General features: G+C 48.4%; 1 protein-coding gene across 1 annotated transcript; it reads left to right on the forward strand.

Annotated features, from left to right (window-relative positions):
- The first annotated feature begins 2,443 nt into the window (after positions 1–2,443).
- LOC144106763 (uncharacterized) lies at positions 2,444–10,990 on the forward strand. The gene is made up of 2 exons (XM_077639610.1): positions 2,444–2,535; positions 8,534–10,990. Exons 1-2 carry the CDS (start codon positions 2,491–2,493, stop codon positions 10,754–10,756), a joined length of 2,268 nt encoding a protein of 755 aa, XP_077495736.1. The 5' UTR covers positions 2,444–2,490; the 3' UTR covers positions 10,757–10,990.
- The last annotated feature ends 4,819 nt before the right edge of the window (positions 10,991–15,809 follow it).

Below are 15,809 nucleotides of genomic sequence, written 5' to 3' on the forward strand. Positions count from 1 at the left end.
ACATCTGAGGCGCGAACAGATCAGATAACCTTAGCTCGATCAGAGCTTAACCTGAGTCCAATCTGGTCGCCAGGCGTGCCGAAGACCCAGCAAAGCGAAACCGTCAGCCAACCAGGCTAAACACATGCTTTCGCAACGCCTACTCGGTTTAACTACTACGTTAAACCCTAACAGTTTTTTTCTCTACGTCCTGACTTGGAAAGGAACAATCGACCAGCTGAGGACTTCATATTTAAACAAGTTCTACTGACGCCATGTGCGGTTGAAGTAGCTGAAAGCGAATTTAACTGGAGTTTTCAAACCCTTGCTGACGGACACAGATAAGAGCAGTATACAGCCTAAACAGGTTTTTGCATGAAAAGGAACTTCATGGCTTTCAATAGCATACAGCCAGCTCAAATTATTTCTTACAGCAAGTGTTCGAATTTTTAAAAATCTCTATGGAACTATATGGGTACGACTGCCACGCTACAAAGTGACATGCAGCGCCAGTAATGAAGTGACATCACCCAAAATTTATGTCCTCCTATCCTTTCTCTGTAATAGTCTATTGCAAACCAATAGAGTTTCATCCACTAATCCATTAATTTTGTTAAAACTGCAGCTAAGAGCGCGACATGAGTCCCTAGCGAGAAAGCCGTTTTATCAAGGTGAAGCTCGGAGTAACTCCAGTAACCTCGGAGGAGCGTCGTTCCAGCTGCAGCCAATGGGAGGAGGGCGTAGCGCCAGCTGCAGCCGAGCGGAAAGACGGTAAGATGAAGAGCGAGAAACAAGGTTGCGTGCACATGCGGATGCCAGAAAATAGAGGCTTAGGATAAGGTCGCAGTATACGAACGTGAAGCGCATCAAACGGTAAATCATGAATGAAGCCACCCGCGCAGCGGCTCAGTGGTTGGGGCGCTCGGCTACTGATACGGAGTACCCGGGTCCGAACCCGACCGCGGCGGCCGTGTTTCGATGGAGGCGAAAACGCTAAGGTGCCCGTGAGCTGTGCGATGTCAGTGCACGTTAAAGATGCCCAGTTGGTCGAAATTATTCCGGAGCTCTCTACTACGGCACCTCTTCCTTTCTTATTTAACTCCCTCCGTTAGCCCTTCTTTTACGGCGCGGCTCGGGTGTCAGCAGAGATTTGAGACATGTACTGCGCCATTTCCTTTATTATTAATAATGATAATTGTTTTTTCGGGAAAGGAAATGGCGCATTATTTGTCTCATATATCGTTGGACACCTGAACCGCGCCGTAAGGGAAAGGATAAAGGAGGAAGTGAAAGAAAAAAAGGAAGACAGAGGTGCCGTAGTGGAGGGCTCCGGAATAATTTCGACCACCTGGGGATTTTTAACATGCACTGACCGCGCACAGCACACGGGCGCCTTGGCGTTTTGTTTCCATAAAAACGCAGACGCCGCGGTCGGGTTTGAACCCGGGAACTCCATATCAGTAGCCGAGCGCCCTTACCACTGAGCCACCGCGGCGGGTCCATTTCCTTTACCCAGAAACCAATTTTCAATTTTTCAATGAAGCCTGTTCGACAACAGATTCTGAATCCGAATTACGTGCACGGCAAGCTGAATAGCAGTGCAAAATAAAAGAGCGCCAAGGTTAGTCAACCGATCCAGTGGATACAGCTGAAACAGAACGGCATAACCTTGCGAAACGGTATGCCGAGAGAGATGAAGACCGAGAAAGAAGAGGAAAATAATGAAGTTGCCGGAATATGTGCAGTTGAGAGGCGTGTATGAAAGTGGCTTCAGACACCACCGAAAAAAGGAGCGGCATAGCATATATTGCGCGAATGTCCGGACCCTGTAGAGTATCTGTTACGGGTCCAATTGGACTTATTTTTGGAAATGTGGTGGAGAGTTTGAAGGATGCTTCACTCCTGCCACCGGTTGGCCCGGTATTGCACTACCTCCGGGATGGGGCTTGTCTTTAGCGCGTCTTTACTATCTTGTCTTTCTATACCATCTTTCAACTCTCCTTCTATCTGCACGTGGTGGCGATTGTGGCTCATCTTGAGCCAGTGATCAGGCCTGTGCACTTTCTTCCTGGCAACAATCCATCTATCTATCACCGAACAGAGAGAACGGCGACTCGAATCGCAGCGAGCCGCAAAGGCGGCTTATTGACAGAGGATCGCGGAGGAACTATTCAAGAAAATTTGGTATCAACTCAAAATGTCAAGCTAAAAAAAAGCTAAACAAAGGAGAACGTGCTAGCGCTTCTAAGTCGCATTTATCTTGGTTCGGTAAATCGAGGCCGATATTTTTCTATAGTTACTGCGCTTTTCCATTACTTATAGGCAATCATTAATATTATGACGACGTAAAAGACGAACGCAAGATGGATAGTATGAACGCTGTTCAGGATGGCGCCGAAGATGACGTGAAAAAGGTGCTCGCGGCTGCACGAGAGAACGCGCGCTCCGTTCGGGTTCTTGCCTTCCTTCCTTCCTTGTCTGCTGCGCTGATTCAGCAGCCGTCAACGACCAATGCAGCCGTCGGATTTAAGAAGGCGTGGACGCTCCAGCGATTCTGTGAGTGCTTGCTAGACGTACTGCCCATCCATCTTTCGTGGTCCGCACGGTGCAACAGTCACTCTTTCCATTAGACTTCGTGGCTTCATTTTTCAAGTTGGCTAGTCATATCCCGGCCCAGCGGCGACTAGAAAAGCTTAGACACTCTACAGCTTTCCGTCTCCTCTACCGCACGCCTCCTCCCTTCACTCTATGAATCTAGCGCCTTATAAGTGTGCTAAGGCGGGAGTCAAAGAATGAAGAGGGATGGAGGCGCCGTAGTGGATAACTCCGGTTTAATTCTGACCCCCCGGGGATCTTCCACGTCCACTTATGTAGCCCAGCAGCAAGGGGTTTATTTTTTAGGCGAAAGGAAGCAGGCACCCGTGTGCTGTGCGATGTCATTGCACGTTAAAAACTAGGGGGGGGGGGGGGGGCTCGAAATTATTCCGGAGCCCTCCACTAAGGCAGCCTTTTCGCTCTTTCTTCTTTCCCTCCCACCTTTCTCGCTTCCCTTCATTCGCGGCAGAAGTGTCCACCGAGAAGTGAGACAGTTACTGCGCCAAAAAATTTTCCAAAAAACCATTTTATTTTTTTGCCACGCCTTCCGATGGTGCGCAATGAGCCCATAGACCCTTCTGCTAGAAAGCGCAGAAGGAAACTTACGGCAGTTACTGCATTGAAGGGGATCGCATAGATCGTGTTCGGGAGTCCACCACAGATATCGCCTTTGCGGCCAGTTCCCACACACACACACACACACAAAACTCTGAGGCCACCTACCGTGCAGAGTGAAACGCGAGCGCTGTTCATAGGCTCGGCATCGGTTTCTAAGAATCTTAGCGTTTTTATGGAGGAAAAACGCTAAGGCGCCCGTGTGCTGTGCGATGTTTGGTTTTGGTTTTTGGTTTTGGGGGAAAGGAAATGGCGCAGTATCTGTCTCATATATCGTTGGACACCTGAACCGCGCCGTAAGGGAAGGGATAAAGAAGGGAGTGAAAGAAGAAAGGAAGAATAGGTACCGTAGTGGAGGGTTCCGGAATAATTTCGACCACCTGGGGTTCTTTAACGTGCACTGACATCGCACAGCACACGGGCGCCTTAGCGTTTTTCCTCCATAAAAACGCAGCCGCCGCGGTCGGGTTCGAACCCGGGAACTCCGGATCAGTAGTCGAGCGCCCTAACCACTGAGCCACCGCGGCGGGGCCTGTGCGATGTCAGTGCACGTCAAAGATCCCCAGGCGGTCGAAATTATTCCGGAGCTCTCCACTACGGCACCCCTTTCTTACTTACTTCTTTCACTTCCTCCTTTATGCCTCCCTTACGGCGCGGTTCAGGTGTCCAAAGATATGTAAGACAGATACTGCGCCATTTCCTTTCCCCAAAAACCAAATATTGTTATTATTATGAGCTTAAACGTGCACGGCCATCGCATAGCACGCGAGAACCTTTGCGTTCCGCCTTCATTAAAACGCGGCCGCCGCAGTCGGGTTCGAACATAAATTTATGCACGCACAGCGTCTCACAGTAGTAGCAGTGGTTTATTAAACTAATAATAAAAAAGGAAGTCAAAAGATTGCCAGCCTCGGCATCTGCCATCGCTAAGGAAGCACTTGAGCTGGGGCAACGGAAATAAACAGCAGGCAGAATGGAGAAATGAAATGAAAGAGGTGAAAAGACAGGTCGAAAAGATAGGGGGAGACGAACTATACACAAATAACATATTTACACAATAACCGTCTCACAGCTTGTCCGCATGAGAACGTACGCCACGAGCACGAGGGGATGGCTTCCAGAACCTCGCAGTTAGCTCGCGAGCACGTGAAAATGGAGCCGTGTCAACGTTCTGTGAGAGTGCACACACATCTGCATTCTTTACAGAGTTAAGTATAAACACGAGCTCTAAGGAATCTGAAGTCGCACACTGGCATTTGAGTATTTCGACTGTGTAGCAGCCCCGATGCGTTGATGCTTCAGACAGTGATTGATTCTTAAGTTTGGACAACGATGGCAGTATTTCCATTTACAAAGGAAAAGGTAAGCTGATAAGGATGTTCTGAACCCTTTTTTCCCGTGCGGCGACCGCGTAGTTCTTTATTGTGAGTTTTTTCAGTAATTTAATAGTACTGCTTTTGATTGCTTGGTTGTTATTCTGGATTTAATGTCCCTAAGCCATGACAACTGTGAGGATACGGTATGTATGAAATCTGTGGCTGTTTAATGTGCACTTACACCTCGCGTAGACCATAGGCTTCTTTTTCAGTTCGCTTCCATCGAAATGCGTTCGCAGCCGGAATTCGATCGCACGACACTTTACGCAGCATGTATCGAACGCTCCTCCGACAGGAACCTGCACGTCTTTTACAGCGAAAGCTTTACTGGCCTCGCGGCGCCGATTTCGCCGTGGGCTGCAGTTCGACCTTCGTTCGACCGCAGTTGCGCCGTAGCCTTGGCAACACCGCCGCCGCGTCCATATCTCCTCTCATTCCCTCCTTTATCCCATTCCTTAGGGCGCAGTTCTGGCGTCCACCGAGATGTGAGACAGATGCCGCGCCATTTTCTTTCCTGAAAAACCAATTTTCAATTTCCTACCCCCCGCTGTGGCTCAGTGGTTAGTGCGCTCGGGTACTGATCCGGAGTACCCGGGTTCAAACCCGACCACGGTGGCCGCGTTTTGATGGAGCCGATACGCAAAGGCACCCGTGTGCTGTACGATGTGCACGTTAAAAATCTCCAGGTGGTCGAAATTAATTCCTTCACTACGGCACGTCTTTCTTTTTTCTCGCAGTCCCTCCTCTATCCCTTCCTTTACAGCGCGGTTCAGCTGTCCGCTGAAATGTGAGACCATACTGTGCCATTTCCATTCTCCCAAGCCAAATTTCAGTTTCTTCTTTCCCTTCCACTTTCCTCCATTCCCTCACGGCATGTTTGAGGTGTCCACCGACGTGTGACAGTCGCTGCACCATTTTCTATCTTTAAATTTCTTTTTTCACGACAGGAGAGGAAAGGAAAATTGGTTGTTGGGTTAAGGAAAGGGCGCAGTATCTGTCACATATCGGCTGGCACCTCAACCCCGCCTTAAGGGGAGGGATATAAAGAAGGGGCTAAAAGAATAAAGGAGAAAAGTGCCGCAGTGGAGGGCTCCGGAATAATTTCGACCACATGGGGATCTTCCCGCATAGCACACGGGCGACTTAGTGATTCGCTACCATCGAAACGCAGCCGCCGTAGTCGTGTTCGAACCCAGATACTCCAGGTTGAATAATATTAATAATTCGTTTTGTGGGAAAGGAAATGGTGCAGTATCTGTCTCATATACCGTTGGACATCTGAACAGAACGTAAGGAAAGGGATAAAGGAGGGAGTGAAAGAAGAAAGGAAGAAAGAGATGCTGTAGTGGAGGGCTACGGAATAATTTAGACCACCTGGAGATCTTTAACCTGCACTGACATCGCACAACACATGGGGCGCCTTAGCGTTCCGCCTCCATCGAAATGCAGCCGACGCGGTCGGATTCGAACCCGGGAATGTGTTTGCCATTTAAAAGCATGGCGCACACGGCTACATCGAAGCACCCCAGGGACGCACCGCATGCTCGGTTTTTGCCAGACATGACGAGGCCATTACAGGTTACCACACCATCTGAGGAAGTGAAGCGAGGACAGCATATGCTCAGCAGAACAGGTGAAGAGACGCGGTGATATGAGAAAAAAAAATTGGCTATGGTCTAGCTCTGGTTAACCCTAGTTGAATTGCGGAAGCTTCGTTTCCTCGTTACGTCGTCTCACGCAGCGTCTCATTCCGACGCTCTCAAGAACTCAATCCGGTCTCTTCCGCGTTTGAAGAGTCACTCCGGGACGTGGCACGACTACTTCTAGCCGCATCTTCGTTACAACGCTTCTCGAGTCATGCGGCGCGTTCTTCTGGCTTCTCTTGAGCGCGTTGTCCCTTCCTGGCTTCTTTCTGCCGTTGTTGCGTCTCTTTCGCGCTCACCATAAGGACTACAATACAGTGAGGCAAAGCGCATATATAGGAGGTGTCGCCTCGCGGGATATATATATATATATATATATATATATATATATATATATATATATAGAGAGAGAGAGAGAGAGGTGTCGCCTCGCGGGATATATATATATATATATATATATATATATATATATATATATATATATATATATATATATATATATATATATATATATATATATATATATATATATATATATATATATATCCCGCGAGGCGACACCTCCTCTCCCTCTACCCCAGCGCAGCACTAGTGAAGCGAGCGTCGACGGCGGCGCCATCTGTTGGAGGGCGGCTGCGGCGTTGCTAGGCGACGGTGGCTCGAGGTCGTTCGTCGCCTACAGCATATGGCGTACGGCTTACGGCTGAAGTGCGCGACGAGCCGAAATGGCTCGCTCCGGCTACTGAGCAGGATTACCCGAGTTCGAACCCTACCGCGGTGGCCGTGTTTCGATGCAAGCGAAACGCGAAGGCTCCTGAGTGCTGTGCGATGTCGCACGTTGAGGATCCTCAGGTGGTCGAAATTATTCAGGAGCCCTCCACTAGGGCACCACTTTCTTCCTTTGTTCTCTCAGTCCCTCCCTTATTACTTCCCTTACGGCGGGGTTCAGGTGTCCGCCGATATGTGAGACAGATACTGCGCCATTTCCTTTCCCCAAAAACCAATTTTCAAACAGTTTCTCGATATGGAATTTTCCCTCACATCACTCCCCTCAACTACGTCTCAGTATCACCTTTAACATCTTAGCTCCTCTGCTAGCCACCATCCAGAAGTGTATCATAACGGCCTTAAAGGGCTTCTCTCTCGTTTCCAGCGCACTAGGCCGGGTTTTGGTTTCTGTTTCTCGAATAAAGGAAAAGGTGCAGTAATTGTTTTATATCTCGGTTAACACCTGAACAGCGCAGTAAGGGAAGGAAGTGATGAAGAAAGGAAGAGGTGCCTAGTGGAGGGGTCCGGAATAATTTCGATTACCTGGGGATCTTTAACGTGCATTGAAATCGCACAGCACACGGGCGCCTTTGCGTTTTTCCTCCATCGAAACGCGGCTGCCACGTCCGGGTTCGAACCCAGGAACTACAGCTCAGTAGCTGAGCTCACTAACCAGAGTGCCACAGCGAATGGTAAGAGCGGGTCTCCTGTGTAATTTAGTGTTGAAACTGCTTCTAGCCCTATTCCCCGGGCTTCAGCGTTGTGTGAGTGTTTGAAGACTGAGAAGAGCAAGTGTCACTGGCTCCCTGGGTCAGTAGACAGGTGGCGGTGGTGCCAACCTTTAAAAGAATTAGCTGCGGTTTAACGACTGCTGAATCTGGTTAGAGAGCAAAAGCTGGGGTGTGTCGGGCAAGTAGACGAAGCTTGACGTCTGTAACGTTGAGTGCGTTCTACCCACTAGATAGGCAGCGTGCCCACCCTGCCCCCCTGGCTGTTGGCAGTTAATGGTTCATCGCGAGAGGTTGGTCACCCAATCAACGATGGGCCCTATTGCTTGTCTGCCGCTAAGTTTTCAGCGCTAATGCATGCAGCCCACATCTCTCTCACCCCCGCTGCGTACCATGAACAGCGCGTTTCACCTGAAACCGACCTTTAACCACGTGACAGTTAAGACGTCACTAAGCCGCCGCCGCCGAAACCGAGCGCTGGCCTCTCTTACTAAAGGTCGTTGGTGTTAACTGTGTTCAATGCTGCGCATACTACGTGGATGCAGCGAGTCCAACCGAGGAGGGCTTCTGCACTATCGAGGTGGTGCACGAGGGAAAACTGGTGAGCGGGCTGATAGTAAAAACTAGCAACGCGCTTATGTCGGAGGAGGTGGCGATTGCACTGGCCGGCACCCACTCCATTGCAGCGTTCATAATGTCGGGCATGCAGCAGGCATGCTGAAATTACTTGCGATGTAGGATAGCGCCACTCGCCCACCGAATACTATTGGCAGTTGAGAGCAATTCGGATTCGACGATTCTCGTAATAATCCACCCTGCGGTTCTCCAGGTTTCCGGCATGGCGTCATGGCGCGGGCGACTCTGGGAATACACTACCTACCTGGTCAGGCACTGCCCGAGTCTCTGTCCGTCATCAAACCAGCTTTTTTCCAACCTGAGACACCTGCGGAGTATCCTGAGTCAGGGCAGGATCAACCACGACGCGCCCTGCACGGCGGGCGACCCGGACGGCTGCAACATACTCGCCAACCTCACAATCTGGAACGAGTTCCTCTGGGTCATCGACTTCGAGCTCCGAGAGGTCGGACCGGGCCGCCTAGCCCTCTGTTGGCTCCGCGGACGCGTGATGCCAGTCGCGTCCGACATGCAGCGCCGGCACTCCCTGGTGCTGGTCCACTGGCTGCTTACGGAGCACCGCTGCCTGGAGTACGTGGAGCTCTGCGAGTCCCGGATGTCGAGGAGCCACTTCCTCTTCCGCGACGGCCTCCGGCTGAGCCATGGCTTGAGGCACGTCAAGCTCTGTTACAACCTCCTGTACGATTACCCGCCCAGGGACCTGATGGACGCACTCTCGTCCACCATCGCAACGCTGAACACGCTGGAGGTCGTGAGCGTGCGTTTCTCCGCCGCCGGCGTGGTCATGCTGTGCGAGCTCCTGGGCCGGTGCAGCGCACTGCGGACGTTGATACTGCACGAGAACGAGCTGAGTGCGTCAGACGCGGGGGCGCTCATGAAAAGCTGCGCAGCCTGTCGGGGCCTCAAGGCGGTCCGCGTGGACGAATCATTCGTCAGTGTGGAATGTGCGCGCGTGCTGGGGGACCTTGTGTTCGGGAACCAAGGCCTCGAAGAACTTGTCGTTAGTCAGTTCTCGCCAGCCGGTACGCAAGCACGCGCGTTCAGCTTTCGAGAACTATTCAACGCCCTTGCTCACCAGAGCACGATGCTCAGAAATCTCGAGATGTACAACTTTGAGCTGGAAGACAGCGACCTCCGGTGCCTTTGCAGGGCTTTGACTGTCAACGCGAAGATGAAGCGTTTAACGCTGTTGTGCAGTGGCGCTTCTGAGGACGCGTATTTTTCTCTCGCTGCCGTGATTTCGAATAACGTGTCACTCACCGAAATCTGCGTGAATGCCTGCTTGTTGCCATCCTGGAGCCTGAAGGCGGTAGCGAGTGCGATCGAGACAAACGTCTCGCTTAGAAAATTGTCGTTTAACGATGCGTGCCTGATAGCCGATGAGGCAGTGGAGCTCCTTGAAGCCTTATTGGTAAACCAGACTCTCGAGCGCGTAAACCTTGGCCACATAAATCAGCCAGGCCTCCGGAACTTCTTGAAGCGGACTGGCGATAAAGACCTGAGGAATAGGCTAGAGCTCACAGCTGTTTATGGGTCGGCACAAGACCTTATCTACTCTTTAAATCACGACCTGAAAACACCGTCCGTATCGTTCATACCAGCAGCTCAGATAAGGAAGGAAGAATTTCTGGGGCTTTCTCGTGGACTGTGCGGCAACTCCTCCACAACGAGCCTCTCAGTCCACCTTAACAACGCAATCGATTCCAACCTGGCCGTGCTGCTGTCCGCTGCGTTTGCCAGTTGCCGGCACGTGAGGGCCGCGCACCTCTGCTTCCCCACGGAAGCGTCCGAGGCCGTCACGATCCTGCAAGGCATGGCGAAAAGTCCGAACCTGTGCGACCTCGTCATACGGCGCTGGACGTTCGAGCACCGGGAAGCGGCCGCCTTCGGGGACATGTTGCGAGCGACGCAAACCCTGAACAGCGTCACGCTCGAAGAGCTCCAGGGCGACTCCGGCGCCTTCCTGGTCATGGAGCTGCCGCGCGCGTTGGAGACCAACTACACGCTGTTGGCGCTGAACGACTGCGAACAGACCGAGGACGAGCAGAACATGTTCGAGATCCGCGACGCCCTGCGCCGGAACTTGTCCCTGCTCCAGCGCGCCACCCGGTTCGTCGTGCCGCCAGTTTCAGACTCCAAGAAGGCCGCCTCCGCGTTCGAGAAGGTGCGCAAGAGCCGGGCTCTGGTCACTAACGTGTCACGCTTATCGGGGCTCTCGGAGCCGGAGGCGGTCGAGGCTGTGAAGCTTCGGGGTCGCTACCTGGACGAGAACTTCATGGCCTTGGCCCGCGTAGTCAAGCATAAGGTTGTGTGTGAGCGGGAAGGCGCCGGTGACTGCCCGGTGCAGCTGGACGAGATCGGACTTGACTGCTGGCTCAGGCTCAGGTCGTACCTTAGGCTCGACGACATCCTGTAGACAGCCGGACACTGCTAGCTCAGCCAGACGCAGGACACTGGCGTTCAGGAATAAGTGCGCAATCAAAATTCGCTTAACGGCGAAGGACGTGCAGCGTGTGATTTGCTGCTATGTGGTCGTGATTGGAGTGCAGTGCACATGAAAGATCGGCGCTTGTTGGTGTCAGTTACACTTATGCCATAACGATGCAAGTGACACGATCGATCGAGGGAGTGAGAAAATAAAATTTGCGTTTTGTGGCCCTCGACCACGATACTAGATATTCACGCACATGTTCATTTTAAGGGAATGCTGCTCGATTACGGGAATAGAGCACCCTTGCTGGCGGCAGTGAGGCCATGACGCGTATCTCATTTTGTAACTTAAACTGACAGGTACGTACAGTTACTTTAACTTTGAACCTTTTAAGTTGTGCTTGAAATGCTCAACTCCCATTAGCGTAATTTAGCCGATTGTATCTGTTACTCAGTTTTTCGCACATGTTTGAGTAAAGTGGCTTAGCTATTTGTACAGTCCGGAGTAAGAAAAGATTAGCACAGTGCCGTTACCGGAGGGGCCAAAATCGCACCGGGCAGCAGGCGCGGCGCCGTGCTTTGCGAACCCGCCTGGTACTTCTATTACAGGAGCAGCGCCTCCTCTACTTTTACAAATATAGGAGGCGCTTATACGAGTGTTCGTAATCGCAGCGCCCAGCATTGCTATCTGCCGCTGTTGTGAAACGTCACTAGTGCTTTTTTTTTTTTAACCTGAACTTGAAATTTCTATTTATTTACCAGAAAGGCTGGTGGGTCACCTGAGCCAAAAGTTGTTATCAGCTTGACGAGGCCCCGGCAACCCTTACAAGGGAGCATAGACGAGACCACTAAATAATAAAAATACTAATAATAATGATGGAATAAAGGTTAACATGAAATATTCAGCTTCACAAATAAGAAACACAAGAAGCTCAGTAACAAATGTGTACACAAACACTGCATTTGTTGCTACAGATTGACACAAATCGCATGAATAATGAGAAGGCATCTTTGTGAGCAATTGGAAAGAAACTGTGAAAGAATAACTAGGAAACAGTGTAGCGAAAAACTGCATTACAAATTGGAAAAAAAGCTGTAGCAGTTGAACGTGTTAAACATTTGATGTGTTGATACTTGTTTAATATGGACGGAAGATTGTGACTTATAGACTGGAGCTTGTAATCCGTGCGGAAAAAGGGTGCGAGCCGTGTGTCTTTACAGCGCGTGTTTAGGATGTTAGTGTGATATGCTGCAATGCACCAGTAATTGCTAAAAATGACCGAAAGCTGACAGGTAAAAGTAATGTGAGCGTAAGAGTCTGTATTCATACATGTAGTTTACATGAATTTTGTTCTGCTCTCAAAATGTATGGTGAAAGATAGATAATCTTGACAAAATAAATAACGAATAGCCTTTTTTTGTAGTTTGAGAATTTTGTTTAGGTTTTGTTTAGTTGTTAGCCAAACCAAACTGCAAGAATTAATTTGTGAGGCAAACAAAGCGTAATATATTTGAAATTTTATTTTCACCGGAAGAAAAGCACGTGTACGTGATATTGCCCCAGTTGTAGAGGAAAGCTTCTTACATATTTTCTACACGTGTAAATCCCATGTTAAATATGAGGAGAATGTAACGCCAAGAATCTTGTGGTGCTATACCACTTCAATATCCTGTCCATCAAAATTAATTTGTTGATCTAAAACGAATACTTTATTTCGAGCCCGGAAAAGCATGAACTTCGTTTTTTTTAGGATTGATTTTAAGCTGATTTGATTGTGACCAATGACCAATTTTTTCAAGCAAATGATTACATCTGATCAATAAATTATTTGCATCGGTACCTGAAAGGAGAATATTGCAATCATCAGCATATATAACGAAATTAACTGTCGTGTCAACAGAAACTATGCCGTTAATGAACAGATTAAATAAAAGAGGACCTAACACGCTCCCGTGCGGGACGCCATTTAATATCTGTGATGGGGATGACACTCGATTGTTAATACATACGCATTGTGATCTGTTTTCCAAATATGACTTGAATAGCTGAAGAGGTTTACCACGAACGCCATTTATTAAGAATTTTCCAGTTAAAATATCATGATGAAGAGAGTCAAAAGCCTTGCTAAAGTCTATGAGCAACCCAAGGGTAATTTCTCGGTTTTCAACATTTTGGATGATGTGTTCTTTTAGCGTCAGGAGTGCTTACTCTGTTGACCTTCCCTTTCTGAAACCATACTGCGCATCCGCAATAAGACGTATCCTGTTGAAAAAGTTATTTAATCTCGTGTATAAAATTTTCTCAAAGCCCTTCGAGAACACGGGCAGAACAGATATTGGTCGATAGTTTGTGGGTTCTTTCGTATCACCGCCTTTATACAACACCGACACTCTAGCTCTTTTCATGGCATTGGGAAATTCGCCAACGTCAATGGCAAGGTTAAAGATATAACTAAGCACTGGAGCAATGATCTGCGACCAGAGGTGGGCAAATGTCCTCATAGTTACTTTTCCTCCCTAAGCCTCACTTTTGAATCCATGATCCTCCCTCGCCCTCATTTTGAAAAGTTATGCGGTTCAGGTGTCCAACAATATATGAGACAGATACTGCGCCATTTCCTTCCCCCCCCCCAAAAAAAAACAATTATTATGCGGCCCTCCCTTACCCTCACTTCGAAAAATCTGCTGGCCCTCCTTCGCCGTCGCGTTCTCATCGTCGGCCCTTCCTCACCCTCACAAACAGTGGTTTTAAAACTCCAGTTATTTTTGTAGTCCGCAACTTCTGTGCGGTGTTACTGAGTAATAAACATATATTACAAGCCCTCAGGGCACTATTGCACAATAGGCAGATGCTTATATCGTTGTGTGTGTGCGTGTACATGTGTGTGTTTTGTTTGAGCTAATACGTGAGACAAAATCGGGACAGTTGCGAAACCCACAATATATGTAGTTTCAACTAAGATGTTTTTATTTACTGCTTAATAAATTCCACCACAGTCATCCGTACAAGCACACGAAACATCAAAGAATACAAACCCTGCAGCACTCACCTTATACTACCAGGAAGCCTCAGCTGGTCATCCTTATATACCCCTCTCCAATGACCTCTGCAATGTGCTTGGGGAGAACTTCCGATCTACAAAGTTACTGAAGATATTTTCGTCTTTGTTAATTTATCCTTGGTGCATTAGAATTAGTCTGGTTTAAATGCGATGTTCTGCTAGTTGCAAGTCTTGGTTCATACCCCAGAAGAAAAATAAACTCAGAAATGAAAGCCAATTTATGGGCACGCACACGCATTCTACATAAAAAAAAGTTCAAGTAGAAGCCTCTTGTACACGTCTGTGAAAGATGTCTCAACTTTTACTGAAACATCACTATTAGATTTTGGAATCTTTAAGACGTACCGTGCTTAGTGAGCGGCCTGGCAGTATGCTTCCGGGGACAGCTCAAAATGAGTTCTTGAGAATTCTGATTGTCATACATGTTTCCTGCTGTAGGTTGTCACTCAAGCCAGTATACACCTCTAGAATTTGTCTTTGAGAGATCTACAAGAAGTCTTGCAAAATGTCTTGTAGCTCAAAAAAGTGGGAGCATTAGCTGAGCTAGAAGGTGTCTACAGAGTGTTTCAAAATGCCTAGAATCCCCTTGTAATCATCTGCAAGTTGTCTTCGTCAAGACGTCTAAGAAATATCCAATACCTGTCTCAGAGGTCAGTTGAGATGCCTTATATTAAGATTATTTATTCATCTTGGAAAAACGCATTATATCTGTTTAGTAGCTTGATTGGGGCTCAGTGGGCAGGGAGTTGTCACGCATGTGCTACAGGAATCGGAATAGCATGTCCGGGGCAATAAAATATTCCTGCCATATGCAGTCATGCATGCGTGTGCGTGTTGGCAAGATGTGAATTGAACTCTTTTCTGTTGTCATGTTGCTGATGGCCACGTGTCTCTCTATTTGTTTCCTACTTAAACGTAAATATTGCACTTAAGCTATATATAAGTCAGGCCGTAAAACGTCTTGTGAGGAAGCCTCCAGGCTTCTGAAGCAGAATGCCTTGAAGACAACTTGCTTAAGCGGGTTAGTAAGCGTCTTGCGTAGCTGCTGAAAGCGGAAAAATACTTCCTAAGACAGCGTCTGGATATCTTGGCTAAATATCTTCTAGACAAGTATCAAACAGCGTCTTGTAGATATATTTTGTAGTACAAGATGTCTATGACCATTACAGACATTTCAGGACATCTATAAGATATTCTGTGCTCAGTGGGAATTCTTCTACCTGGTGGAATGCGGACTGTAGAAGAGATTACAGGCGGAGGAAGGCAGCATGGAAAAATCTTCTTCATAACCAATGCCCAAATAACTGGAGTGATTATAAATTTATTGCAGCCACCTTTAAACGCACAGTCTCTCGTGGGAAGGAAAAATATGACTCAGAACATTTCGATTATCTTTCGAAGTCGGGCAACCGACGTGCACTATTCGACTTTCTACGGTCTAGAAAACTGCCCACGTCCTTTAGTAATTTACAGTCGTTAGTTATGTCACCTAAAGAAGCTATCCAGGCGGTTGAATTAATTGCAACGGGCCTGCAAAAGCGGTTTCCTTCTCTACTTCCTTTGCGACCAATGTTGTTTGCGTCAGTGGTGCCAAATAATATTACGTCACAAGTTAATTTATCGCAGCTTTCCCAAGTTGCACAGAGATTACCAACTGTTGTTCTTGGTCTTGATGGTGTCACTACAAAGATGCTCAAGATTCTCTATGAGGAGTATCCCAACTCCTTATTGCACCTCATAAACTACTCTCAGTACCGAGAATTGTTTCCTCGGCCATGGTGTCCGATATGTAAACACGAGGACATTGAGGCCGATATTCATCACTTACTGTGCGACTGCCCAGCGCTCAAGCCTAAGGATCCGGCACGTGATGGTAGCAGGTCTTTCCCCAAGCAACCCTGCTTCATACATTGCCTGGACGCAGGGACCGCACCATCGTTCTCTACTGGACTTCATCAAATCAGCTAACCTTTTTCC

This window comes from Amblyomma americanum, chromosome 10 (genome assembly GCF_052857255.1).
Source record: "Amblyomma americanum isolate KBUSLIRL-KWMA chromosome 10, ASM5285725v1, whole genome shotgun sequence".
Classification (NCBI taxonomy): Eukaryota; Metazoa; Arthropoda; class Arachnida; order Ixodida; family Ixodidae; genus Amblyomma; species Amblyomma americanum.